General features: G+C 40.9%; 1 protein-coding gene across 2 annotated transcripts in view; it reads right to left on the bottom strand.

The window, feature by feature from the left end:
• Nucleotides 1–26909, bottom strand: part of DENND2A (DENN domain containing 2A) — a 130151-nt gene that overhangs the window by 44371 nt on the left and 58871 nt on the right. For both annotated transcript variants that reach the window (XM_063447595.1, XM_063447596.1), the window contains exons 2-3: nucleotides 20281–20379; nucleotides 1053–2168 (exon numbers count right to left, since the gene is read on the bottom strand). In XM_063447595.1, coding sequence (XP_063303665.1) covers nucleotides 1053–2168; nucleotides 20281–20348 — 1184 coding nt within the window. In that variant the 5' untranslated portion in view covers nucleotides 20349–20379. The remainder of the gene's footprint in view (nucleotides 1–1052; nucleotides 2169–20280; nucleotides 20380–26909) is intronic.

Here is a 26909-nt window from a genome sequence, read left to right as displayed (position 1 = left end):
TAGTGTGTAGAATCATTATCTTCAAGCTTTTTGCTGTAAACACTGTCTTTTCGGAGAAAATGCAGTGTTTACATTACAGCCTAGTGATTACTTCACTCCTCAGATAGCTGTTAGAGATCTTTCCTGGGTCATGGCTGCCTAAAATGCATCCAAACATTCAGTATCTCATCACTCTGCATGCAGACACTGAAGTTTCCTCATAGAGATTCATTGATTCAATTCATCTCTATGAGGAGATGCTGATTGGCCAGGGCTGTGTTTGAATCATGCTGGCTCTGCCCCTGATCTGCCTCCTTGTCAGTCTCAGCCAATCCTATGTGGAAGCATTGTGATTGGATCAGGCTACCACTTCTGAAGATGCTTGTTTTTCTGAGTCTAACAGCATGCAAAGTTACAGCTTCAAGCTTGAATACAGTAACTATACTATATTTATGGAGGCATGAGGGGCCCAGGGGGGCTAGATGGTGGTGTTAACACTATAGGGTCAGGAATACATGTTTGTGTTCCTGACCCTAAAGTGACCCTTTAATGAAATTACATAATTATGCAATAATTATACATATATACATATATATATTTTTGAAAAATGTTATTACAAACTAAGTAAAGAAGGGAGCACTCTCTCGGTTTTCAAAAAGTCTATTAAACAATCCATACGATTACATCAACGTTTCGACCGTCCTGGGGGGTTGAAACATTGATTTAATAGTTTTCTTCTTAAACCGCCACACTATGCCAACCTGCACCTACCCATAAAGACGCACAAGAAAAATTAAGCTGTGGTTGTTCAGGTGACTATAGTGTCCCTTTTAGTACGGGGCTATATGGACTCAACTGAATAATCCCGCCAGTGTTCAAAAACTGCAAATGTTTTAAATCTAATTGACGGTTAAAGATGTGTCTGGAATTCACATCCATCTCCAAGTATCAATATACTAAGCTACTGATTCAGAGGATATCCAGTACATAAAAAAAAAAAAAAATCTAATATTTCCAAGTATCCCACTCTCTATAGATTAGCATTAACAAAATTAAAATAAATGCATAAATACCTGTGGTCACCGTTATTTTTGTGTTTGCTGTTCCAAAGCTGTCTGCTTACAGCTCCAGGTGGTGGAGAGGAGGGGAGAGGAGGAGGAGCAATATAAGGAAGGGGAGGCAAATCCCGGCTGACTTTACGGAGGCCACCTGTCCTCCGTAAAACCACCTCTCCTTCCCCTTCATGCCGGAAAGTCCTTCTAGGTTTGGGCAATGGGTTAATGGACAGCTTCTTCTCTGGGGCCCCAGGTTCTGTATACACATTTTCGGCATTGCTTGTCCTTCTAGAACTTCTCCCCTCTCCCACTGATCCAAAGATGGGTTCACAGTTTTCAGAGTCTGAACCCCTTTTTAACTTGGACCCCACTCTGCTCTCTAGTCCTTCTGTTTCCAGACACTGTGGAGAATAATAGGTTCCTGGTAACTGTGGCTGCATTTCTACTGAACTTTCTTTCGAAGACTTTTCAAATTTTTTAACCTGACTCAAAACCATCGCCTGGTCCTTCTTATTAGTTGAAAGTGGTTCTTGAAGTCTCTCTCTACTTGGTTCTGTCTCTTTCTCTGTTTTTTTTTCCAGCCTTGAAAGCTCTCTCTTCTCAATTTCTTTGCTTTCACCTTCCCAGCTGAACATTCTTTTAATACTTCCTTTTTGCTGAACCTTTCCATCTCCAACAACTGTATCTCCAACACCAAGTCCAAATGAGTCCTGTCGCTTGACCTGTAGAGGTTCCTTCCTGCCGAGAACAGGCGACTGTGTCTCCCTTTTTCCTTCCCACTCTGAAATCTTATCCTTGATGCTTGAGGTTTTTTTAAGCTTGATTTTCTGGGGAAATTCAGAAATCTGGGTGCTGCCAGGCTGTTTCTTGAGTAAATGACCTTGTTCCTTTACATTAAGGTCAACAACTGGATCACTAATGAGCATTTTGCGGCTGAGCATGTTCTGTTGTAGGCCTTTTGTATCTTCTTTTTCTGGCACGTTCTCCAAACTTGTAAGGGGGCCTTTCTTCTGGGAGGAAAGTTGATTATGCAGTGCAGGGAAAAGTTCAGGTAGTTTGTTTATAGGAGAATTAACCTGAAACAGATCACAATTTCTTGTAGCCACAAAGTTCTCTTTAATTTCAAGTTTTACCCTAAGAAGCAAAGAAAACAATAACTATTAAAAATGACACATTTGTAGATGCATACCTCAAAATGAACACAGTTCACAGTTTAGAGAGTTAATCACAACTTCAAATGTTACCATTAAAATCCAGCTGGTAAAACCAAGACTATAATAGATGATCGGGAATTCAGCTACAGACACCGCTTTGCTGTTATAGCCTGAATTTTGTTATTTTGCATTTCAATTTCAGTTATAGCCTGAATTTCTGTTATTTTGCATTTCAAATTGAAGTATTGTAAATAAACCTTAAAGAGTTAATATTACCCTTTGTAATATATCTCCTACAGTAAGAAGGCTAACAAACAATCCCCAAAGCCTAACATCACTTCCTGCCACTTAGGTGTGAAAACAATATATAGGTTTTGACAATGATGCTTTACACATCAGTACGATTTCAATTCTTCTGAGTCAGCATTAAATTAAAATCCCCGGCGGAAGCCGCAGTAAATTCTTGAATATAGAGAAGTCAGTTCTCTTGGCACCAAATATGAGAGCAAAGTGGAAAAAGGCAAACCATGACTTTTGTGAGGTCGGAAAAACCACAAGCCACAGCTTGGGTCAGTGATTGCAGCTGAGAAAGTTACAGCCACCAAGATTCACTCCATGCATATTCCATGGGTGGCAGACAGTGAATATCCACAGAAAAGTGGAATGAACTCTCAAAGGTCCTGTCAACTACATAATATACTATCACTTAATGTAACATAACTCACAAAACTAGTACTGGTTTTAACTCATTTATTGCTATTTTCTCTGTGACTGCAAAAAAAAAAAAAAAAACACCAGCATCTGAACTGTATTTGATGTTGGAAAATAATGTATAAAACATAACTTAAAGGAACACCTAAATTACTTTAGCTAAATAAAGCAGTTTTAGTGTATAGATCATTCCTCTGCAATTTCACTGCTCAATTCACTGTCATTTAGGAGTTAAATCACTTTGTTTCTGTTTATGCAGCCCTTGCCACACCTCCCCTGGCTATGATTTACAGAGCCTGCATGAAAAAGAAACTGGTTTCACTTTCAAACAGACGTAATTTACCTTAAATAATTGCATCTCAATCTCTAAATTGAACTTTATTCACATACAGGAGGCTCTTGCAGGGTCTAGCAAGCTATTAACATAGCAGGGGATAAGAAAATCTTAATTAAACAGAACTTGCAATAAAGAAAGCCTAAATAGGACTCTCTTTACAGGAAGTGTTTATGGAAGGCTGTGCAAGTCACATGCAGGGAGGTGTGACTAGGGTTCATAAACAAAGGGATTTAACTCTAGGGATTTAACTAAATGGCAGAGGATTGAGCAGTGAGGCTGCAGGGGCATGTTCTATACACCAAAACTGCTTCATTAAGCTAAAGATGTTCAGGTGACTATAGTGTCCCTTTAATCATACCCAGCTCATAAAAAATATATTTTTTAAGGTTAATGCTTTTTTATATAGATTGTTGTCCACAAACATCCATTTAAGACTGGATTTGCTAGTGCGTAGAGTTGGCAGCTGCCTACAGACACCTCCCAGCTAGGTTTGCAGTTACACAGCAGGCAAACCTTGCACATAGCATCACACCGTGTACACTGCATTAAAACCCTGCACTCAACAATCAGTCTGTAGCATTTACACCCTGTTCTATGTACCCTGCAAACAGTATTCACACCCTCCACACAACTTTTACATGATACCAGGAAATCTCACCTCTACACCCAGCATTCACACCCTACCACTAGCAGTAACACAATAGTCTATTCATATTCTAGGCACATTTGACTTTTTGTGAGGGTTGGGAAAGCGGGTGTCCATACATTCTGTGCCTATGTGTGCTTGAGATGTAACTCTAAACACAAACAAACAAAACAGATGATTCCCCTATACCCACTGCTCACCCTCTAAGCTTGACATGTCAAAGCCTGGAAATGTTACTTGCTTAGTGCGGTATTCTACAACTGCACATCAGGCACTATGGGATGCCCCACTAAGGATTGTGAGAAGAAACAAATGCAGCCTCATCTCCTCAACTTGCAATATTTTTTTTTCTGTAGAATTAATGACATTATACAAAATGTAATGGTAAACATTAGATAAAATGCTGTTATATATAAATGATTTTGTGCCTTTCAGAGCCTTTCAGATTACCCACTTATGTTATTGTGACTGTATTGATCACTGACTTTTTTTGTCCAGGTGCCTTTCAAGTCATCATTGCATGATTAGCATATGCTATTTAAATAAAGGCATCTACAAATTTAAAACAGATAGAATACGTTTTAAGGAACTTTCCAAGCATCATAGCCAAAGCAGAGCGCAGAGTGAGCTTAACTCTGACAGACGGCTTTTGGCTGTTCTGCATTTGATATATGCTATGAGTTGTTTTTGTAAACGTTGGGATAACATTTATTGTAGGTTTTGATCTTACACCAGGTCTAAGCCATAACACTACTAGATAACCATCACCAGAGCTGGACATAGGGCATCGTAAAAGGTATTGGTGTGATACTATAATTCTTTTTTTTGATATTTATATTCTTTATTAAGAGATACATTTCTCCTTTTTTTCACATAAATGGATAACAGTACATCAAGGAAACAATAACACAATACAGGTTGTTGATTAACAGAGAATCTTTTAGATCGATACAATTTCTCGATAAAGATAGATATATTATCTCTATATAACTGTTGTTCCGTCAAATCAGATCAGTTTTAAAAATAAATACTCACAGTAGACATAATCTATGACATAGACATACAATAAACAGTTATGGTCATATAAGGAAAAAATATATAAAAAAAACAATATAGCTGGAAGATACGAAAGGGAAGTTGTCACTAAATCATTTAGCAGTCCTCTAACCTGGTGAGCCATAAGTTATAGGTATCTTGTTGACGTCTATTTAAACCAGATTCCATTTTCAATTGAAATTTAATTTGTTCCTTAACTACTTGCCAAGTTGGCACCAAAGCCAATTTCCAGTACCTCGCAATAGACATTTTTGCAGCTAGGAGTGTATGTATTATCACTGGAAGTGATTTACTGCCAACTTGGCGGATATCTAGCTGTAGAATGCATAATTGTGGTGCGAGAATTAAATCAATCATGGTTAACGCTTTTATCTTAAGAAGAATCATTTTCCAAAAAGTTTGTATGGGGCCACAGTCCCACCATACATGTAGATAATTCCCACAGTCTCTGTGGCAAGAGTTTATTATAGCTTCCAAAGGTTTATCTGGGTCTTTTTTGCAAAAGTCTGATTCCCATAGCTAATAATTTGTTTGGGGAATCTTTCTTAAGTATATTTTCTATACAATTTATTTGGGTAGATCTTTCTATAGCAATATGCTGTTGACAAAAGCCTTTTAGCCTAAGATAGTTGAAAATCTCTTTATTGTCGATATTATATCTCTGTTTTAGAGTTTGGAAATCCATCCAAGAGTTATTATCCACTAAGTCTTGAATTCTGCATATCCCCTTTCCTATCCATCTTTGTAGTTTAATATTATACATATAGTATGATAAATTCCCTAGAGGTAGAAAGGGAATCAACTTGTTGTGAATACCTATCAAGTTTTTAGTTTTTTCCCAGTCTTTTAGAATGCCGTTCAATACAGTACTATGTGATATGACCTTGCGTGGATAATCATTTTTTGACTTGATAGGCCAAAAAAGCAAAGTCAAGTCCAAAAGTGGACACTCGGTGGGAGTTAGATCTTGTTCTAATTTGTACCAGATCTCATTCTTAACTTCCGCTAATTGGGTAATAGCTCCATGTTTAAAACTCACGGCTTTTTGATAGTCCCCTAAAATAGAACCCCTAGCCCTCCCAGGTTCACTTTTAGCAATAAACGATTCAAGCTTATTCTTGGTGGTTTATCCAACCAAATACATTTATTTATAAAAGATTGGGCTAATGTCAACCAACTATCTGGGCACGGAAGAGGGACCATTCTAAATAGGTAAACCCATTTTGGAATAATATAGGACCTGATTACATTAATACGGCCCCACCACGAAATTTCGAAATTTTTCCATTCTTTTAATTTTTTTGCTGTAGATTTGAGAAGTGGTAGAAAATTTTATTCCATAATTCTATTCACATCATTTGAGATTTCAATTCCTAAATAATTACCGTATATACTCGAGTAAAAGCCGAGTTTTTCAGCACATTTTTTGTGCTGAAAAACCCCAACTCGGCTTATACTCGAGTCAATAGTCTGTATTATGGCAATTTGCATTGCCATAATACAGACAGGGGCTGTGGGGGCTGTCAGAGCTGTAACTTACCTTTCCTGCAGCTCCTGTCAGCTCTCTCCTCCTCCGCGCCGTCCGTTTAGCACCTCGGTCAGCTCCCAGTGTAAATCTCGGCTCTCGCGAGATTTACAGTGGGAGCTGACAGAATAGCTGACCGGATGGCGCGGAGGAGGAGGGAGCTGACAGGAGCTGCAGGACAGGTAAGTTACAGCTCTGACAGTCCCCCTCTCCCCCCCACTGAACTGCCAATGCCACTGGACCACCAGGGAAGGAGAGCCCCCCTCCCTGCCATATATCAAGCAGGGAGGGGGGACGAAAAAAAAATATAATAATAATAATAAAATAATAATAATTCAATTAAATTAAAAATAATTAGAAGAAATAATAATATAAAAAATTAAAATAATTAAAAAAAATTGCCCACCCCCCACCAAGGCTCTGCAACACACACACACACACACACACACTGCACTCATACACATACACACACTGCACTCATACACACACTGCACTCATACACACACACTGCATTCATACACACACTGCATTCATACACACACTGCACTCATACACACGCTGCATTCATACACACGCTGCATTCATACACACGCTGCACTCATACACACACTGCATTCATACACACACACACTGCACTCATATACACACTGCACTCATACACACACTGCATTCATACTCATACACACACTGCACTCATACACACACACTGCACTCATACACACTGCATTCATACACACACTGCATTCATACACACACGCTGCACTCATACACACACGCTGCATTCATACACACACACTGCATTCATTATACACACACTGTAAATAAATATTCAATTAATATATTTTTTTAGGATCTAATTTTATTTAGAAATTTACCAGTAGCTGTGTCATGCCTTAACTATGGTATCCTCTTACTTCCTGGTTCCACGGAGCTTAGCCACACCTCTTTATGACACGGTCTCCTTATTTAATCCGACCGCACCAGCTGATCGACGCTGGATTATTGAACTACGTTCCGTACTCACGAACCGGCTACAACATCGTTGTGAAAGCCCTCTGTTACCGGACCGGACTGGAAGACTTCAAGTTCCCTTCACCTCTCCTCATCCACGGCTAAAGCTGAACTCTCTCCATTCAGGATAACCGCCTCTGAGGAGATCTCGGGAACCAGTGTTCTATGTGCCGGAAGCTAAGTAAAACCTCTGTGATAAGCGTTGCATCTCAAAGCTGTTATTTCCTGTCTCCAAAGTCCTTCGATAAAACAAACCCGTTACAGCTAACTTCAACTCATACTTTATCTCAGTTAGCTGCATCTGTCTTGCTTCAGTTAAAGTCTATGGAACAGCTATTGTAACTTCTTATCACCTAATTCATTAATACTACTAAAAGACTCTTTCTGATTCAGTGTCTGCTAATTACTACCGTTTACTACTTAAAGCTACAGTGCCTGTAATTGTGGACTTCAGTTATCGTTTACTACTTAAAGCTACAGTGCCTATAATTGTGGACTTCAGTTATCGTTTACTACTTAAAGCTACAGTGCCTATAATTGTGGACTTCAGTTATCGTTTACTACTTAAAGCTACAGTGCCTATAATTGTGGACTTCAGTTATCGTTTACTACTTAAAGCTACAGTGCCTATAATTGTGGACTTCAGTTATCGTTTACTACTTAAAGCTACAGTGCCTATAATTGTGGACTTCAGTTACCGTTTACTACTTAAAGCTACAGTGCCTATAATTGTGGACTTCAGTTATCGTTTATTACTTAAAGCTACAGTACCTGTAAATTGGAATTAAAGTCAATACCTTTTACTTTTTATAATAAATATTCAAACTATAAGAAATCTGCAGTTGTGTTCCTTCATAACAAATGTTTAGACGTGACAAGCTGCTGCATTTCCCACCCTAGTCTTATACTCGAGTCAATGTTTTCCCAGTTTTTTTGGGTAAAATTAGGGGCCTCGGCTTATATTCGGGTCGGCTTATACTCGAGTATATACGGTAAATGATAAATCTGCCCAACCAAATTAAAATCTATTTTTAAGACTATCCATGAGAACCTGAGAAATATTCACTGCTAAGGCAATTGATTTATTAACATTTAGTTTATACCCTGAGTATAATGAATATTCATCTAAACAATTTAGTAAAGCAATCAAAGAATTCAGGGGGTCTGCTAAGGTCAATAAAACGTCATCCGCATACATTGTTAATTTAATACAATCGTTTTGGACATTGAGACCTTTTATTGCCTCATTTTTCCTTATTGCAGCTGCAAGGGGTTCAATTACCATTAGATAAAGGAGTGGTGACAGGGGACAACCCTGTTTTGTCCCAGTTCTCAATAACAAAAAAATCTGAACTAAAACCGGCACCCAAAACCTTTGCTGAAGGGGTAGAATTTAAAGCCATTATTGCTCTCCCCATATTCCCTAATAGACCAAAAGCTTTTAGGACCGCGTCAAGGAAATCCCACCTGACCCTGTCGAACGCTTTCTCTGCGTCCAACGACAGGATCAGGAGAGGCAACCTCCTCGACTGAGCCCAATCCACTACATCTACCAAGCGTCTAACATTATATACCGAAGATCGTTTTGAGATAAAGCCCACTTGGTCCCTGTGGATTATATCCATCATGATCCTATTTAATCTACCCACGATTATTGAGGAGTCAAGTTTTATGTCTTTATTCAACAGCGATATGGGTCTATAGTTAGATATTAATTCTAAAGGTTTATGATGTTTAAGAATGGGGACTATATTGGCCTTTAACATCTCTTCGGGTATCTTACCTTTTGTCATAAAATCATTGAAAATAGCGGTCAAAGTGCTTGCTAAGTTTTCCTTTAAAGATTTATAGAAATTGTTACTAAAGCCATCAGGGCCTGGTGTTTTATAGAGTTTCAATTTATCTATGGCTCGATTAACCTCTTCCAACTGTATAGGTTCATTCAGATTTTGAAGTTGAGAATCTGAAATTTTAGGTAAATTTAATTTCTCTAAGTAATGTATTAGATCTACTGGGGTTTGTCTATCCGGTAGGTTATATAATTTGCTATAGAACGATTGGAAAGCTTGACCTATTCTAGATGGATTTAACAGGACCATATCGTCTTGAATAATCTTTTTTTAACTTGTTTGAAAGTAGTTTGTCCGCCCTATTCCCTTTATAGTACCATGATCTTCGTAATTTTTGTAGGTAAAAGTTCGCTTTCTGAGTCAACAAATGGTTTATATTATCTTTAATAATCACCATTTTTTTAGTATTTTCTATAGAGGGTTTATTTTTATTTGCATATTCCAGTCTGTCTAGTTCTATATATAAATGCGGTAAATTATTTGAATTCTTTTTTTTTCTCTTGGGACCCCAATTTAATGAAATGTCCACGAATTGTGCATTTATAAGCACACCAAATAAGAGGTAGAGGCAAATCATCCTTACTATTTTCATCAAAAAATAAATCAGTTGTTGACTTAATTTGACTAAGGTATCCAGAATTGTTTAAAAGACGGTCATTCAGTCTCCAATTGGATTTAATATTATTAATGCCATCATCAATAGCCATTATTACTGTTTGTGATCTGACCATGAGATGTTTTTAATAAAAAATTTTTTTAACGTTTTGGAAATCCCTGGGTCTGAAATTATTAAATCAATTCCAGAATAAACCTGATGAGCATATGAAAAACAGGTAAAATCATATTCCATAGGATGAAGGATGCGCCAAAGGTCTAAAAGGCTCCTGTTTTTTTAGCAAATTACTAAAGGATTTTGACAATTTTTTTTAACTGCTTGTTACATTGATCTCTAATCAGACTTTTCCTATCCAACTTCGGGTTGGGAATACAGTTAAAATCCCCCAAGTAGATTACTATACCTTGTCTTATTCTATCAACTTTGTCAAAAACTTTTCGAATAAACCTTATTGGAGCTTGATTTGGGGCATACAGGTTAACAATCGTGTAGACCTGATTGTTTATTTCACAAATTAGTATATGAAACCTACCTTCTAAGTCCTCTATCTGATGGATACATTTAAAAGCCACTCTTGTTGAGATAAGTGTGGCAACTCCTCTTTTTTTGTTGTTGTACAGAGAAGAGGAAAAAATAAATGGATAATCTTTAGCATTTAATCTTTGTTTTCCCATCCGCTCCCAGTATGTCGCCTGTAGTCCACAAATAGAAATTGACTCATCTTTTAAGAAGTTAAGAAGTTAAGCCTTAAACAACCTCCTGTAAATCCAGCATGATAATATAAACCAAATATGACCAATCCACAAACAAATAAACAGCACGTACATATAACATTAATCCCCCCTGGTCTCCCTTTCTTATTCCCCAAGGGAGCCATCCCTTTCCCAAACTTGACCATTACCTTAATAAGGTGTAGGTCAATTATACTCAACCACCTTAGCGGTTGGAGGGAAGCAAGCAGAAGAATTATATTCAAAATTTCCATCCCCAGAATTTATATTATAAGTTCTCTAATTTTCTAATTTTCTAACAACAGAGAGCATAATGGAATTATACCATATAATTTAAACCGTTAAACCCTATGGACCAGAACTAGAGCTGAAGTACTGGTTAGTATTGATTTAACCTCCTAAATAATACATTTGAATAAATTTGAGTAGGAAGTACTAATAATACAAAATAAATAAATAAATAAATAAAAATAAAAATAAAAATCCTTATCTACTTATTATCTATTACAATCCAATCGCCAAATTTAGGCTGTGTTCAACCATTTTTAATAATTCTTCCCTGGATAATTTTATAATTATAATATAGCCTTAGCTATCCCCCTTTGTTTAATTTAAACATACTTCCATATATAACTAATTATATTTACACTCAGTGAGTACATTATCATATTTCTACAATTCTTATCAAATAACATATCATGTCTAAGATTCATTTGATGAGTCAAATAAGTACCGTATATACTCGAGTATAAGCCGACCCGAATATAAGCCGAGGCCCCTAATTTTACCCCAAAAAACTGGGAAAACTTATTGACTCGAGTATAAGACTAGGGTGGGAAATGCAGCAGCTACTGTTAAATTTCTAAATAAAATTAGATCCTAAAAAAATTATATTAATTGAATATTTATTTACAGTGTGTGTATATAATGAATGCAGTGTGTGCGTATGAATGCAGTGTGTGTATGAGTGCAGTGCGTATGAGTGCAGTGTGTATGAGTGCAGTGTGTGTGTATGAGTGCAGTGTGAGTGCAGTGTGTTTGTATGAGTGCAGTGTGTGTGTGTATGAGTGCAGTGTGAGTGCAGTGTGTGTGTGTATGAGTGCATTGTGTGTGTGTATATATTAATTGAATATTTATTTACAGTGTGTGTATATAATGAATGCAGTGTGTGCGTATGAATGCAGTGTGTATGAGTGCAGTGCGTGTATGAGTGCAGTGTGTATGAGTGCAGTGTGTGTATGTATGAGTGCAGTGTGTGTATGTATGAGTGCAGTGTGTGTGTGTATGAGTGCAGTGTGTGTATGAGTGCAGTGTGTGTGTGTATGAGTGCAGTGTGTGTGTATGAGTGCAGTGTGTGTGTGTATGAGTGCAGTGTGTATGTGCAGTGTGTGTGTATGAGTGCAGTGTGTGTGTATGAGTGCAGTGTGTGAGTGCAGTGTGTGTGAGTGCAGTGTGTGTATATGAATGAAGTGTGTGTGTGATGCAGTGTGTGTTTGTGTATGTGTTGGTGGGGGTGGGCATTTTGATTGTTATATTATTAATTATTTTATTAAATATTATTATTTATTTTTTTATTATTATTATTTTTTTCGTCCCCCCTCCCTGCTTGCTAGCTGGCCAGGGAGGGGGGCTCTTACTCCCTGGTGGTCCAGTGGCATTGGTAGTTCAGTGGGGGGAGAGGGGGGCTGGCAGGGAGCTGTTACTTACCTGTCCTGCAGCTCCTGTCAGCTCCCTTCTCCTCCGCGCCGTCCGTTCAGCTCTTCTGTCAGCGTGGGAGCTGACCGAGGTGCTGAACGGACGGCGCGGAGGAGGAGGGAGCTGACAGGAGCTGCAGGACAGGTAAGTAACAGCTCTGCCAGCCCCCAGTCTGTATTATGGCAATGCAAATTGCCATAATACAGACTATTGACTCGAGTATAAGCCAAGTTGGGGTTTTTCAGCACAAAAAATGTGCAGAAAAACTCGGCTTATACTCGAGTATATACGGTATATAAATGTGTACATATATTCATATATCGGTTTTCTAGTGAACACTTTTCTGTGCCTTTCTCCATTTCACCTCAATTATCAACCCGTAAGTCCTCCCTGCACAAAAAAAAAAAAAAAAATAATAGGTGGGGAGTGCGTTACTAAAATAACTACACTGGGGGGGGCGGGGCCTGACCGCAGAGCTGTGAGGACGCGAATCTCAAGAGCTCCTGAACAAGCTACAATTGAAATCTAATACCACGACTTAAAAAGCATCTAAACGGGCCACAACGGCCAGCAACCGAAAGAGGCCATCAAGCGGAGCAGAATGATACCCTACAAGCGGCAATACAAGCTATCCTCACCGGTCGGGCGTCCGAGGCCTATCCACATGGCGAGCGCAGGAGGGGCGGCCACTCTCCCGCCGCCTAGACTAGCCACCTCGTCGATTAAAGACCTCGGTTTCACCTCCCCCCCCCCCTCACGGACCGGCGGGGGTTATCCCGGTCCGCACTCCACAGGGCTTCAGGACCCTAAAAGCCTCAGAGAACGCAAACCACCTACATTCAGTGGCCAAGATGGCGGCTGCCGACTGGGCCCCTGGGCCTTCACCCGCCCAACCTATATCAGCACAGCGGGTAAGCGAATCCCCCCATGAGGACCGCATAACAGCAGCCTTCAACCTTTTTTGGACAAAGTGGCAAGCCATACTGGCACAGACCCAAGGGACTGCTGCGGCCCCCCGACTGCCCATCACCTCACCCACATGGCGACCGGCCCTGAAACACACAGATAAGCTACCGACCGGCACGAAGCAGCAGGGGGAAACGAGAAATATGCTCGGACATAAAAACCACAGACCGCGCATCCGACACCGCTGGCATGGACCCCGACCGACTCGGAGGGCTCCCAAACAAGGACCGCCACTAAATACAACACACTGGCGTACTCGAGGGGCTGGGACACGGCCGGCACCAAGCAAAACCAAGGCCTGCCAGCGCATCACCCAGAAGCAGCGACACAGAGCCGCAAACAGCACCCAGAAGGGCTACGATCCCAAGCCACAAGGACACACAGAGACTCCGGCCTGCAAAACAAAGAGGGGAGCGGAGAAATGGCCTAACCGCCAAAGAAATACACCCACCACTCAAGGTACTCACGGTGGACCGGGAGGCAGCGGCGGAACCCCTCCAGCCTACTTGACCCGTGAGGCCGAAACCCTGCTGGACTTTCTGTGTGCTTTGTTGGCACCGACGACAGGAGTAGGCTGACTACCACTGCCACTATACGGCCAGGACAGCTACCATACCACCAAACCCACGCAGCCGAAGAGGACTCTGACTCACACCATCCTTATCCATCTTCACACCCACTGTTCCCAAACTACCGGACTGACAAACCCACCCTACCTTATGGGACTCTGCCTTGCATGTAGCAGGTATTGGATGACTTTGGCCCAAACATGGCCGGCTTGTTTAGCCTAACTGATCGATTTCCACTCTTGATACACGCATGTTTTTCTTTTCTACCTCCTGGCAGAGGACACAGTGGGCTATTTAATACTGAGCATTGTTGTGGTCATTCACCTATAGGGTCCCGCGGAGTGGGACAATGGCTGGTCAGTAGTCACCCAACCTGCCTATTAGCCTGTACTCAATATGTTCCTACAAACATACATGTCTAAAATGTTTTAGCTTGATTTATAGAGTTGTTTCGTCTGCTTAATAGACCATTTGCTACAGCTTGTTTATTCTTCCAGAATGTTCACCAAGTAAGCAACATCTCCTATGTGCACATTACTTTGATAAAGCCTTACCTAGCGTGTTTTCTTTACTGCATATAGTAATTTAATAACCACCCTATCTGGTGGCACAATATGTTGTTTCTAAGCTACTCAGTGCATATGCTTCATCTGGTTCACTTACTTGGGATTTAACGCCAGGCACCATATCTCTTCTCTTGCTACCATTATAAACAATGTGCGTTAGTAACGTTATGCCATACAATTGTACTACTTTACTCCTTAATTTTAACTCACACTAGTCAAAAAAGAAAACAAACCGAGGCAATGCATACTGTGACTAGAATATAACATATTCAAACTGCGCAGAACACCTTTACTACGCATGACTTCACAATATCTAAAGCCTTGATCATTAATCCTGTTAGCGCAACACTCGTTTTAATTGCAAATGTTAGCAATGATGTTTTATGTGTTATGTTTTATATGTTTTCATGATACACTAGAACACCCATCTTGCACGGCCTACACATGCACCGAACACTTCAGTAGCGCTATGTTTAGCGGTACAACCATCCTAGTAGGTAACATACGACACAGCGACACAGATCACAATGGCCTATACTGTACCCTAGTACCCATTGCAGTGGTCACACGCCACACTACACATAATACTCTTGCAAGCATGGAACTAAATTCACAGGCATATCCCTCATTAAGAAGCGCAGAACAAACCAGTAAATATCGATGTTATAAGTATCCAATACTGACCCTAGATATGTGTAAGCTTTTCTACATAAAAATTGTGCACTGTTTCAATGCCATGACTGTACCATTACGATGATATGCTTAGGCTTACAAACGCTGGTGTGGCGAGGTAAGCTGTCTTGTAACCTTCATGCACGCAAAAATAAAGAATTAAAAAAAAAAAAAAAAAACTACACTACCCTCATCCTCCATTCATAGCCTCCTGTTCAGGCCAAATCATTTGTTAATAACCATTGATGTAACTTGTCCGTGTCTCTAAATACTTCTATATTCAATGTAGGGTAATAACTGCTTGATTCAAGGATAAATCTGACTGCCATTCTGGGGTCAAGAAGGAATTTTTTTCCTAGCTTGTTGCAAAATTGGAAGTGCTTCAAACTGGGTTTTTTTTTGCCTTCTTTTGGATCAACAGCAAAAAAGCAAAAAACATATGTGAGGAAGGCTGAACTTGATGGACGCAAGTCTCTTTTCAGCTATGTAACTATGTAACTATGTAACTATGTATATTCTCTTTATGCTGAATCTTTAGTCCTATAGGGAATATCCATGTGTAGTTTATGTTAAGCTCTCAGAGCTTTTCGGTATATGTTGAGTATTTCTTTCTTGCATTTCTTGTGGCCAAGGATACATCATTAAAAACTTTTAAGTCCCCAGTAGCAACCCCCCCCCTTCCCCTCCCCCCTCCCACTCCTATCTTCCAACCTATGCTCTAGCTTTCTTCTTTTCTTTGAATCTATTTGGACATAACAAAATAGCTGACCAACGTAACACATCCAAGGGAGCAGACATATGAGGCACGCAAACATTCAAAACATGGAAAAAGTAACAGCCGCACAGTCTGGCGCAACACAGGGGACCTACCAAAGGCAGGACAAGCACGTTACACTACATCAACAGGACAACAAGAGGGTTGCTAGGATCAGGCATCAAGCGCTGTAGGTCACTCTATAACAGCCGCATAGTACGCTTAAGTGAATGTGGGTACAATGATATTGTCGTAACCCTACTGCATGACAGGTAAACGATTATTCTGAACCATGTTATACCTTGTCGAATGATGTAAACCAATGTCATATGGTACCAAACTGTGTATGCAATTCGTTGTGTCACAACAAAATAAAGAATTAAAAAAAAACAAAAAAACTTTTAAGTCCACAAATTTTGAGTCCTTTAGGGATTTCATCCTCAGTGCTGTATTAAGTTTAGTCTTTAAGGAGAGAGAGTGTAAACTTACAATAACTTCTCTTGGAATATGCGATGGTAAACTTTTTGGTTTTGGTAATCTATGAACATTCTCGAAGACAAATGGGATATTCTCCAACTGAATATCTAAAATGTTGAAGAATTCAGACAAATAGCCGGTCAGTAGTTGATTGGAAATTCTCCGGAATTCCCCTAATCCTGATATTTTTCCTTTGGGACCTGTCTTCCCAGTCTACCAATTTTGTTTCCAAAAGATTTATTCTCTGCCCCAAAGAGTTTATTTTATCTTCCATCATGTTGTTTTGCGACCAGTGAATATTCCAATTTATCTTCGATGGAGGTAATCTTTGTGTTCAATTTCCTTATTTCTTCTTTAAAGGTTGTAGAAATTAGCTGCATTTCACCTTTTATCTTTTCCATTTGCAAATCAAAGCAGCTATTCAAGGTATCTCTATCAATGTTTAAAAAATCGGTTGAAGGGGAAATAGAATTTGGGTTTACTCCACATACATCCACAGGACTTGAACTCGTCATGACCTCTCTGTCAGGTTTGTGGAGTCCAATTGACTCAATCTCCTTTCTTTCTCTTGAGAAAAAAATAGTTTGACAGGTGTTTATCAGACTTTAGTTCAGCTTTTGTTTCAGCTTTTTTGTCTCTGTCCTTCCTGGTATTTATTTTACTTTCTCCTTTTTTAGACGTCATCGTAAATTAGCAGACTAGCAGAAATAGGATTTTTTTTCCTTTCCTTTTATTTTCTTATCTCTTCTTTCTTTTTTCTTCGTCCTTTCATTCCTTCTTCCTCTTTTCCTTTTTTACTCCTTTCGTTCTCCTTCCGCTTTTTTTTTCTTTCTTTACTTTTCTTTCTCCTTTTCTCTATTTTTCCTCCTTTTTTTTTTTCTTCCTATTTTTTACACCCCCATATGATTAGAATAAGAGAGAGGAGAGGAGACAAAAAGGCCTTTTAATTCTCTTTTCCAAGAAGATGACCTGAGGCGTATTAATCTTCTTATCTAATCTTTTCATCGGTTCTAATTGGTTTTCAGCGGAATGTACACATAGATGTCATAGGTAGCAAAGCTAGGAGGCATAAATAGCATAAATAGCGTAAATGTTGTAGTAAACCACCACTTGCCGAGGTCAGGGGGACTCACAATGTTATAAAAGTTACTCACAAGCCCCCATTAAGTTACACTCCCAATCCCTTTCAAACAGAAGATGGGAGTAAACTTCTCACCAGGGGTTAAAACAATTTAATGTGTGCAAATCCGATGGAACCCTATTTTTTTTTTAGGGTCAGAGCAGCCCCGCTTTGCATAACCGTTTTCCAGTGTTCTTACCTCTCTCTCGCCTCTTTCTCAATATTTTCCTGACCCTTCACATCCATCATGGGGCCAGCTCCTAAATATGGGGGTGTGCTCATAAATTAACGAATTTGAGCGATGTAATTCAGTACAGAGTACTAACAAGTGTCGACAGAGCAGGCTTTATAGCATATCTTGACCATCACGACCTTCTCCTACTTTCGTCTTGGTTAAGTTAATTTTTCAACGGTTCTTTCAATTGCGGCGTTCGCAGAGTTTAGCGTAGAGCCTTCGCAGCATTCAGCGTCTCACCATCTCCTCATCTCCACGGGCTCCCGCCAATCAACGGCTGGGGTAGAAGGGCGCTTCCTAGTTCCGACTTCCTCTGCTCTCCTCATCCGCGTGGCGTGACCACGTGCACGTCACGTCATCGCTCCACCCCCCGAACTTTCTTAATCGCGTGATACTATAATTCTACTGTGTGTGGGGTAACCTAAAATGCCCGGAAAGAAAGTCTTGGTGGTGGCAGTAAATTGTGCACTAGGATGTTAGTGTAGAAGGGATTGCAAGGGTTACTTTAGTTTTTGCTGGGACTAGCAACAGGTAACCAGAGGTCTGGTGTCATTAACCCTTTTCACTTCCACACTCTCCCCACTGTCTCTGCTGGGCCAACAGCCCACGTTCGTGACAAACTGGCGGCAGCTGGTAGGATAAATTTAGAGATTTTTAGTGCTTGCTGGATTTTACCAGTAAAGGGGGTCTTAGCACTTAAAGAAATTGCATACTTGGTTTTTGTATAATTTCCAAAGACCGAGCTCAGTGCTGATTTAAAAGACATACAAAACAATTCTTCCCTCCCCATCTCTTGTTTTTCTTTCTCTATCCCATGTGTGAATATGGAGGCCTATCGCAAACAACCCAAAGAGGCCTTGGAATTGTTGTGCCAAGAAAGTGATTTACCAACTTTTGGCAAAAACAAGGCACAACTTATTGCTGACCTTGTGGATGCTGACAGCCATGTTTCCCAGCCAGAGACTGACACTGAAAGGGTTACTGAGCTCAGTACTATTCCAGGAGCGCTGCTTACTGGAATGCCTAGTGGTTGTACCCCTCAAAACATTAAAGACATTTGCTCAACGGATTTATTTCTGCAACTGATGGCTGCAAAACCTCAGGAGGGCCTGCCTGGTAGAAAGAGAATCTGCGGAAAGGCTGTCAGAAAGAGAATCTGCGGAAAGGGAGGCACAAGGGAAACATGAACTGAAATTACCAAACTGCAGTCCACCCTTCAGTCCTCACTGAACAGCAATGCATCAGATTCCAGCACGCGTAGGCTCCGCAAGGATGATTTTCCCTCCCTGGAAGACTGATTTGGATGTATTCCTAAAAAAATGTTTTGAAAAAGTATGCAGGCAGAATCAACTACCCTCAGACCAGTGGGGGAGATATTTACCTCCACAACTGAAAGGGAAAGCCTTGGATGTGTTTGTGTCCCTTCCCCCAGAGACTGATAACGATTATGAGGCAATCAAATCTGCCTTGCAAAAAACTTGTAACCCTACTCATGAGTCTTTCAGAAAAAAGTTTAGGAGTATGCAGCAAAGCCGATCATACAGCTGCCTGCATTCTATATGTCGCACAATTGAAAACCACGAACCGGCAATGAGTTACCGGAGTACAAGCTACTACCTATGAAGCCCATAATGACTTAATGGTCCTGGAACAGTTCTTAAAGGCCCGGAGCCCCAATGTACGAGAGTGGATTTTGGAAAGAAAGCCAAAAACTGCTAGGGATGCCACAGAACTTGTAGATGACTGCGCCGACATCCATGCACCCACATCCAGACGTAGACTTACATTGGCTGCTACTTCAACCTGGCGAGGGGCTACAGTTCAATCACCACCTGTAAGATCTGCAATGAGAACTTCACCACCGACTGCCAACATAGCCGGGGCTATGTCAAGTGAGTCACATGCCCACCTTTGTTTTCGATGCAACCAGCCTCTCAGATCTGACTAGATTAGCTCCAGATCAACAGATGTCACCATTACTCTTTGTGGCACCTTTATTATTAAACTTAGAAACATGATAGGCAGATATGACACAACTGAGAATAGAACCCACAACGAGTTGTGAAAACGTTCTACTCATTAGCCTCCTGAGCATTCTCACTGGCCTAACAAATCATTTTTATAGTGAAGTAAACAGGAAATGTAAAACACCATGTAATTCTTAGCATGTTGACAACATACACAATGCATAAGCGTACAAAAATCAGCTTTATGGCAAACAGAAAGTTCATATGTTTTACTCCAGTAAATTAATTATTATGAGCTACCCATTGAACAGTGCCAGGGAATATTGCTGGCGCTATATAAATAATAAAATAATAATATTAATGAGCACCTTCATCAATGTGGCGCCATTTGAAAATAAAGCACAGAAACCTACAGAAATACATTACTAGAATACATTTTTAAAAATCATGCATATTGATTTCTTTTGTAACTAAATCAATCTCTTATTTCAGAGATGCTCCCAACTCATTTATAGCCCATACAGTCTTAGAGCCACCCCTGGTCCCTTCCCATGGACTGACTTATTGGCTCCTAGGAACCCGCCTTACCTGTGGCTAGAGTGATGCAGACAATGCCCTTTATTCCTGCTCCCCTCTGCCGTCCGTCTCACAGTCATTGTGTCAGCATTTGACGTGTCTCCTGCTCCCCTGCACCAATAAAGAAAGAGAAATGAGTCTCCAGCGCTGGCCTATTCACAGGCATTTATTATAATTACCAAACCTGTACTTTGTGTTTCAGAAAACAATGATACGCGGGTGAATGGGATACAATGAATAAACAAATGCATGGAATAAAGTTTATCCTCCTCATTTTTATTGAATTGTTTTTCTGAGAACAGGTTACAAGACAGATAGAATGTGTTAAAAAAAATTAAAAAGTTTAACAAAATTGATGAGATTGTTATGTAGGCTACTAATAAAAAATATAATTAAAACAATGTTTAAAAGTATATACTTATAGCACTTCCATGCCATAATAGTATTTTGGTTTTTAGGTTTTCAGATGTGATATTCTACGATCAAATGTGCTAAGGAAACATTACTTGGCTCAACCCGAGTCTTCCAAAGGTTGCTGGGCTACAATCCCCTTCACTCTCTGACAGTCATCCAGGCATGGATGGATATCTCCAACCAAGGACTCTTTTTAATATTTTTGGGATTACTTTTCAAATGATTTAATATATTTTGATAAACTTTTAATATGATTTATTATTTGTAATTTTTTTTTACATTTTTATATTTTTTCTGTGTACACAAAAGGCCTATTTCTCTCAAATATTGTTTACAAATCTGTCTAAATCTGTGTTAGTGAGCACTTCTCTTTTGCCGAGATAATCCATCCACCTCACATGTGTGGCATATCAAGATGCTGATTAGACAGCACGATTATTGCAAAGGTGTGCTTTAGGCTGGTCACAAACAAAGTCCACTCTAAAATGTGCAGTTTTATCACACGGCACAATGCCACAGATGTCGTAAGTTTTGAGGGAACGTGCAGTTGGCATGCTGACTGCAGGAATGTGCACCAGAGCTGTTGCCCATTACTTGAATGTTCATTTCTCTACCATAAGCCGTCTCAAAAGGCGTCTCAGAGAATTTGGCAGTACAGCCAACCGGCCTCAAAACCGCAGACCACATGTAACTACACCAGCCCAGGACCTCCACATCCAGCATCTTCACCTCCAAGATTGTCTGAGACCAGCCACCCGGACAGCTGCTGCAACAATCGGTTTGCATAACCAAAAGAATATCTGCACAAACTGTCAGAAACCGTTGCCCTCATTGGTGTCAGGTTCCCTGCCCCTGCGCTGCTCGCGGCGACCATGCTTACCCCATCAACACGAGTAACATTATCTGGTCCCTCTGATTGTGCGATTGGGTAAATGTTAGCAGAGTAGGCACCTGCAATGTGGGGAAAGCAGGTGCCTACTCTGCTTGGAACACCAAGCATGTACCCGCCGGGCCGCAAAGATGTCCATTGTGGGCCGCGAGTTTGACATGCTTGACCTACAGATTTATTGTTTGTACAGGGAAGGGACAGGGAAAAAAAAATGACATTGTTTCACAGGTCCAAAACAGTGGGACACCCAGGCATCACAAAAACATATGATAACATAACTAGACAGTTCGGGTAGCCTTCTGTTAGTACGTTATGGCTTGTCAAATCTGTACACAGGCCTTGCTTCAGGAGATGTGGGATCGGGTCCATGTCGCTCTGTCGCGTGCTGTAGCGTCCCTGAAAAGGGCTAAGTCCCACAAGCAAGCCACCTGGTCTCCTTATGCCCCTCTCGGTGCCCAAGACACCTTGGACGCACCTGCCCATAGATTTTATAGTGGATCTTCCCCAGAGCAGCATCCTTATATGTGTGCCGGACCCGGTCATGTGATCCGTCACACAGTGATGACCTCAGAGACCACAAGGGAAGGAAGAAACTCTAATTGGAAGTTAGCCAATCAGACACACCCTGTGTGTATATAAGCTCACCTCCCCCTTGCCTCAGTGCCCTGTTGGATTTACCATTGAGCATTACACAGTATTTGGATTTTCAGGTTACCAATCTCTAGCTTGTCTTTATTATTATTCTGTCCTCTCTATACCTGACCTCAGCTTGTCTCTACGTTACTCCGTCTCTCTGTATTCCCTTGACCTTGGCTTACTTTGACTATCCCTTTTGCATTGCCCGGCCTTTCTAAGGACCGGTATTGCAATTCTCTCTGTTGTGTCCTGTCTGCGTGTTTGGGTTCCCTAGTGAACGTTACAATCGTGGTCTTGGTCTGACTGCAGTTCGTCGTCGTAACCGACTTGAGTGGGCAAATGCTCACATTCGATGGTGTCTGGCACTTTCGGAAGGTGTTCCCTTCACGGATGAATCACGGTTTTCACTGTACAGGGCAGATGACAGACAGCGTGTATGGCATTGTGTGGGTGAGTGGTTTGCTGATGTCAACGTTGTGGATCAAGTGGCCCATGGTGGCGGTAGGTTTATGGTATGGGCAGGCATATGTTATGGACAACAAATACAGGTGCATTTTATTGATAGCATTTTGAATGCACAGATATACCGTGACGAGATCCTGAGGTCCATTGTTGTGCCATTCTTCCATGACCATCACCTCATGATGCAGCATGATAATGCACGGCCCCATGTTGCAAAGATCTGTACACGATTCCCGGAAGCTGAAAACATCCCAGTTCTTCCATGGCCAGCATACTCAGCGGACATGTCACCCATTGAGCATGTTTGGGATGCTCTGGATCGGCGTATACAACAGCGTGTTCCAGGTCCTGCGAATATCCAGCAACTTCGCATAGCTTTTGAAGAGGAGTGGACCAACATTCCACTGGCCACAATCAACAACCTGATCAACTCTATGCGAAGGAGATGTGGTGCACTGCGTGAGGCAAATGGTGGTCACACCAGGTACTGACTGGTTTTCAGACCCCCCCCCCCCCCCCACCGGATCTTCCAATACTGCACATTTTAGAGTGGCCTTTTATTGTGGCCAACCTAAGGCACACCTGTGAAGCAATCATGCTGTCTAATCAGCATCTTGATATGCCATACCTGTGAGGTGGATGGATTATCTCGGCAAAGGAGAAGTGCTCACTAACAGATTTAGACAGATTTGTGAACAATATTTGAGAGAAAAAGGCAATTTGTGTACATAGAAAAAGTCTTAGATCTTTGAGTTCAGCTCATGAAAAATGGGGGGGCAAAAACAAGTGTTGCGTTTATAATTTTGTTCAGTGTATATATCAAAATACTAAAACTTTAAAAAAAAATAATAAATTAATAAAAAATAATAAATTATTTTAAATGTTTATCAAAATATATTAAATCATATATATATTTATTTTCTGATATTTAAATATTTGGGGGGAAAAATATTTTAAAAGTTCATCAAAAAATATTAAATCATTAGTAAAGCTTATGCAAAAATATTAAAATTGAAGCCCAAGCTAGATTCCAGAGATGTTCTGAACGGACGACTGTTGCTAGGTATATGAGAAAGATATAAATGCAGTCTGATTTACTTCAATTTAGGCACACGCACATATATGTAGTGAATTTCATCATCTTCCAAGATCACTTATACAAAACATACACTGCAGGTCTACATTGAAATGCATTAATGCCCTGCAGGATCCAGGTTTCATGAACTTGGCTAACATATCTGGGGTTTGCTACCAGGATAACTGGACTGTTATAAAATTCAAACACTGTGAGCTAATTGAACATGCCTCTCTCGACCTTCTGATAGTAAATTTTGCAGAAGGCGCTGCCAAAAAGCAATATTTCTGGTGACCAAGAATTGTTAACTTGTAACAAACAATTGCTGTGAAGCATACCTACCACAGCGCTCCTGTATGTAACTGGTCTGCATTTATTTACAGTAGTACTTTATTAGTAGGTTTCCAATTTACATATATTGTATTGCCGCTTGTGGCCATCACCAGATTCACTAATGAACATTATGATGTTTAATAGTAGGTAATCAAGATTGAAGGATTATCAGCTAATTCACCACATATCTCTGGGCTATACATTTTACCTTTTAACGCTAATCAAAATAACAAATTAATTTAGAAAGCATTCTAAGGGTATCAAAGTCTTACTAGTAAAACATACCAGAATGCAGTTAAAATAGAGTGAAGGGGGGCGGGGCCGATCCGCCGAGCTGGACGGTCGCACGCGAGTTTAGCTCCTGCTACACATCCACAATTATACACCCAAAACATGGCAAACGACCTAATAAACCGACAGCACGGGTAATCAGTACCACAGAGACACCGGAGCCAGGGAGAGGCTGGCTACTGGAGCTACAGTCCCCTGGAAGCGAGGCCCTCGACGACCGAGTGGGGGCCTATGCTGGCGGTGAGAGGGACAGACGGCCGCTGTCCCTCTATCCTGCCTCATGGTGCCGAAATGGAAGCGGAGACCCGGGTGGACTCGCCCCTGTTCCCCCCCCCCATGGACCGGTGGGGGTGATCCCGGTCCTCACCCAGAGGCTATACATCCAGGGCCCAAAGACGGGGCCATCCCGCTCAAGCGCCTGACCGCACCACCCAAGATGGCGGATGCCATGTGCGCCAAGACCGGCGGAGGTGACTGCTCCATCATGGAGAACAAAACGACATAATCGAGCGCAGGGGGCAGAAAGAACTCAGGCCCATTATACCAAGCACCGCAGCCCCGCGAGCAACCACCCATTAACCCTCCTCACAAGCTGTACCACGGACCATAATGGTTGCGGCACCGGCTTAGACCGAACACTACTCACCCATACCAGCGACTGCCGTCCCTGCAACAGGATAAGGTACTCCCGCGACGGGGCCGACCGCATACCCACCCTGCACACATCAAGCAGCACAGCGGCCCAGAAGAGGTTCCCACGGTCCCCCCCCCCCCCCCAACACACAGATGCATCAATGAGCCTCCAAGCATCCCCCCTAATGGACACTCACCGCCGGACGTCCAGAGGAGGCACACTTTGCTAGCTGGGGAGACTAGCAGCACTACCCGAACACCGACGGACACCCACTCCTGGCCACACCGACACAGTTAAGCAAGGACCCGAGACCACAAACAAGACCTCAGGCCCACCAAACTAACGGCCCCTGGAGTATAAAATCAACCCAAGAACTCTAGACCAGCCAGGGTGATATACCTCTGCTATGCTACTACTCGTAGATTATCATTTCTTACCAACGTATTTTAATCTTTCCAGTGTGATATATTGTTTAGCATATATATAGGCATGCTTCTAGTCACCTAACTCAGTCATATACTCATACTCAGAAATTCATGTAATCTTACACAGGATAAATGTATGATTATTTAGACCAGATGCCACTGTATAGAATGCATGTTCCTTTTTCAAGCATAGATAAACATAGCTGAGCATAACCAAACCAACATTGAGAAACTAAAAATTAATGAATCTCACAATTGCCGGCATAACTAATCTACTCGCAACGAATTTAATCGTGCATATAGCCTGTCTTATAAATAAAAAATGTGCAACTGCTTGTCGCCATGACATTGTATACATTGCCTTGCCTGTGCCTGCTGTTGTGGCATCACAGGAATGTTTGTAACCTATACTGCACCAAAAATAAAGAATTATAAAAAAAAAAAATAGAGTGAAGGAGGTGACATGTTAGCAAAATTTTCACACATTTAGAGATTGCAAAGTTAAAGGAACACTAAAGAGTTAGGAATACAAATCTGTAACGTTATAGTGCCCCACCGGGTAGTCCCCTGTGTACGCAATCAAAATTAGGTTGATGGGAGGAAGAGGAGGGGACTTATGGGACAGCTTTCCAGAATAGTCAGTAAAGTTGGAGAATGCCTGGTATTTGCTAGCCTGATCAACAAGTAAGTAAAATTGATTTGATTTCATGGTGGAAGATTAAGTAGGCCAAATGGTTCTTTTCTGCCAGGAATTTCCCTGCATTTGGAAGAATCACTCATATACAGGTATATATCATATGCCACACTATGCTCAATTCATATATTATTATGATTTTTAAAATTAATTAATGCCCTGCAATAAATATCAAAATTTACAATGACAGGTTCATTACCCAAATTTTAACGCTTGTCATCATTGCTCTGGATGACTCCAAGTTAGTAGAAGTAAAGTCAAGGAATTTATACTCAGAAAAACTCAATCACCATGTACGGAAGTAAAATTGACCCAAAATAGTTAATTCTTTTCTGGTTCCCAGAGCTCCTGGTTTAAATACACAACTCTGCCAAATCCTTTTCCTTGCTCTAATGCACTGTTTTGCCCAATTACTAGCTTTAGGGCAGAGCTCAACTCTGCCTCGAAAAACTGAACAGAACACTACAATGGTGTATTTCAGTGCATTTATACAAAGTCTGCCTGTTACATAACTCGTACACAGCAAAAACTCTGCATTTTTAATAATATATCCTATTTTCATGCAAACTGCATTCTTCTCCCTCGGTCAACCAAATTACAGTTCCCTTTAGGGAAACAAAACGAGAACTGCAGAAGGATTGGATAATTTCAATGTGCCCAGGTCACACTAAGGGCAGGCAATTGGACTAAGTATGAAACCCACAGAGAAACCCCTGATCTGTGCGCCTCTAGGTAGGTAATGCAAAACAATTACAAACAGGTTCTAAGAGTTTTGAGATATTAGCGTG

The sequence above is a fragment of the Pelobates fuscus genome, chromosome 3, assembly GCF_036172605.1.
Source record: "Pelobates fuscus isolate aPelFus1 chromosome 3, aPelFus1.pri, whole genome shotgun sequence".
Taxonomy (NCBI): Eukaryota; Metazoa; Chordata; class Amphibia; order Anura; family Pelobatidae; genus Pelobates; species Pelobates fuscus.
Note: the sequence above shows the minus strand (reverse complement) of the source record. Positions and strands in the feature narration are given on the sequence as shown.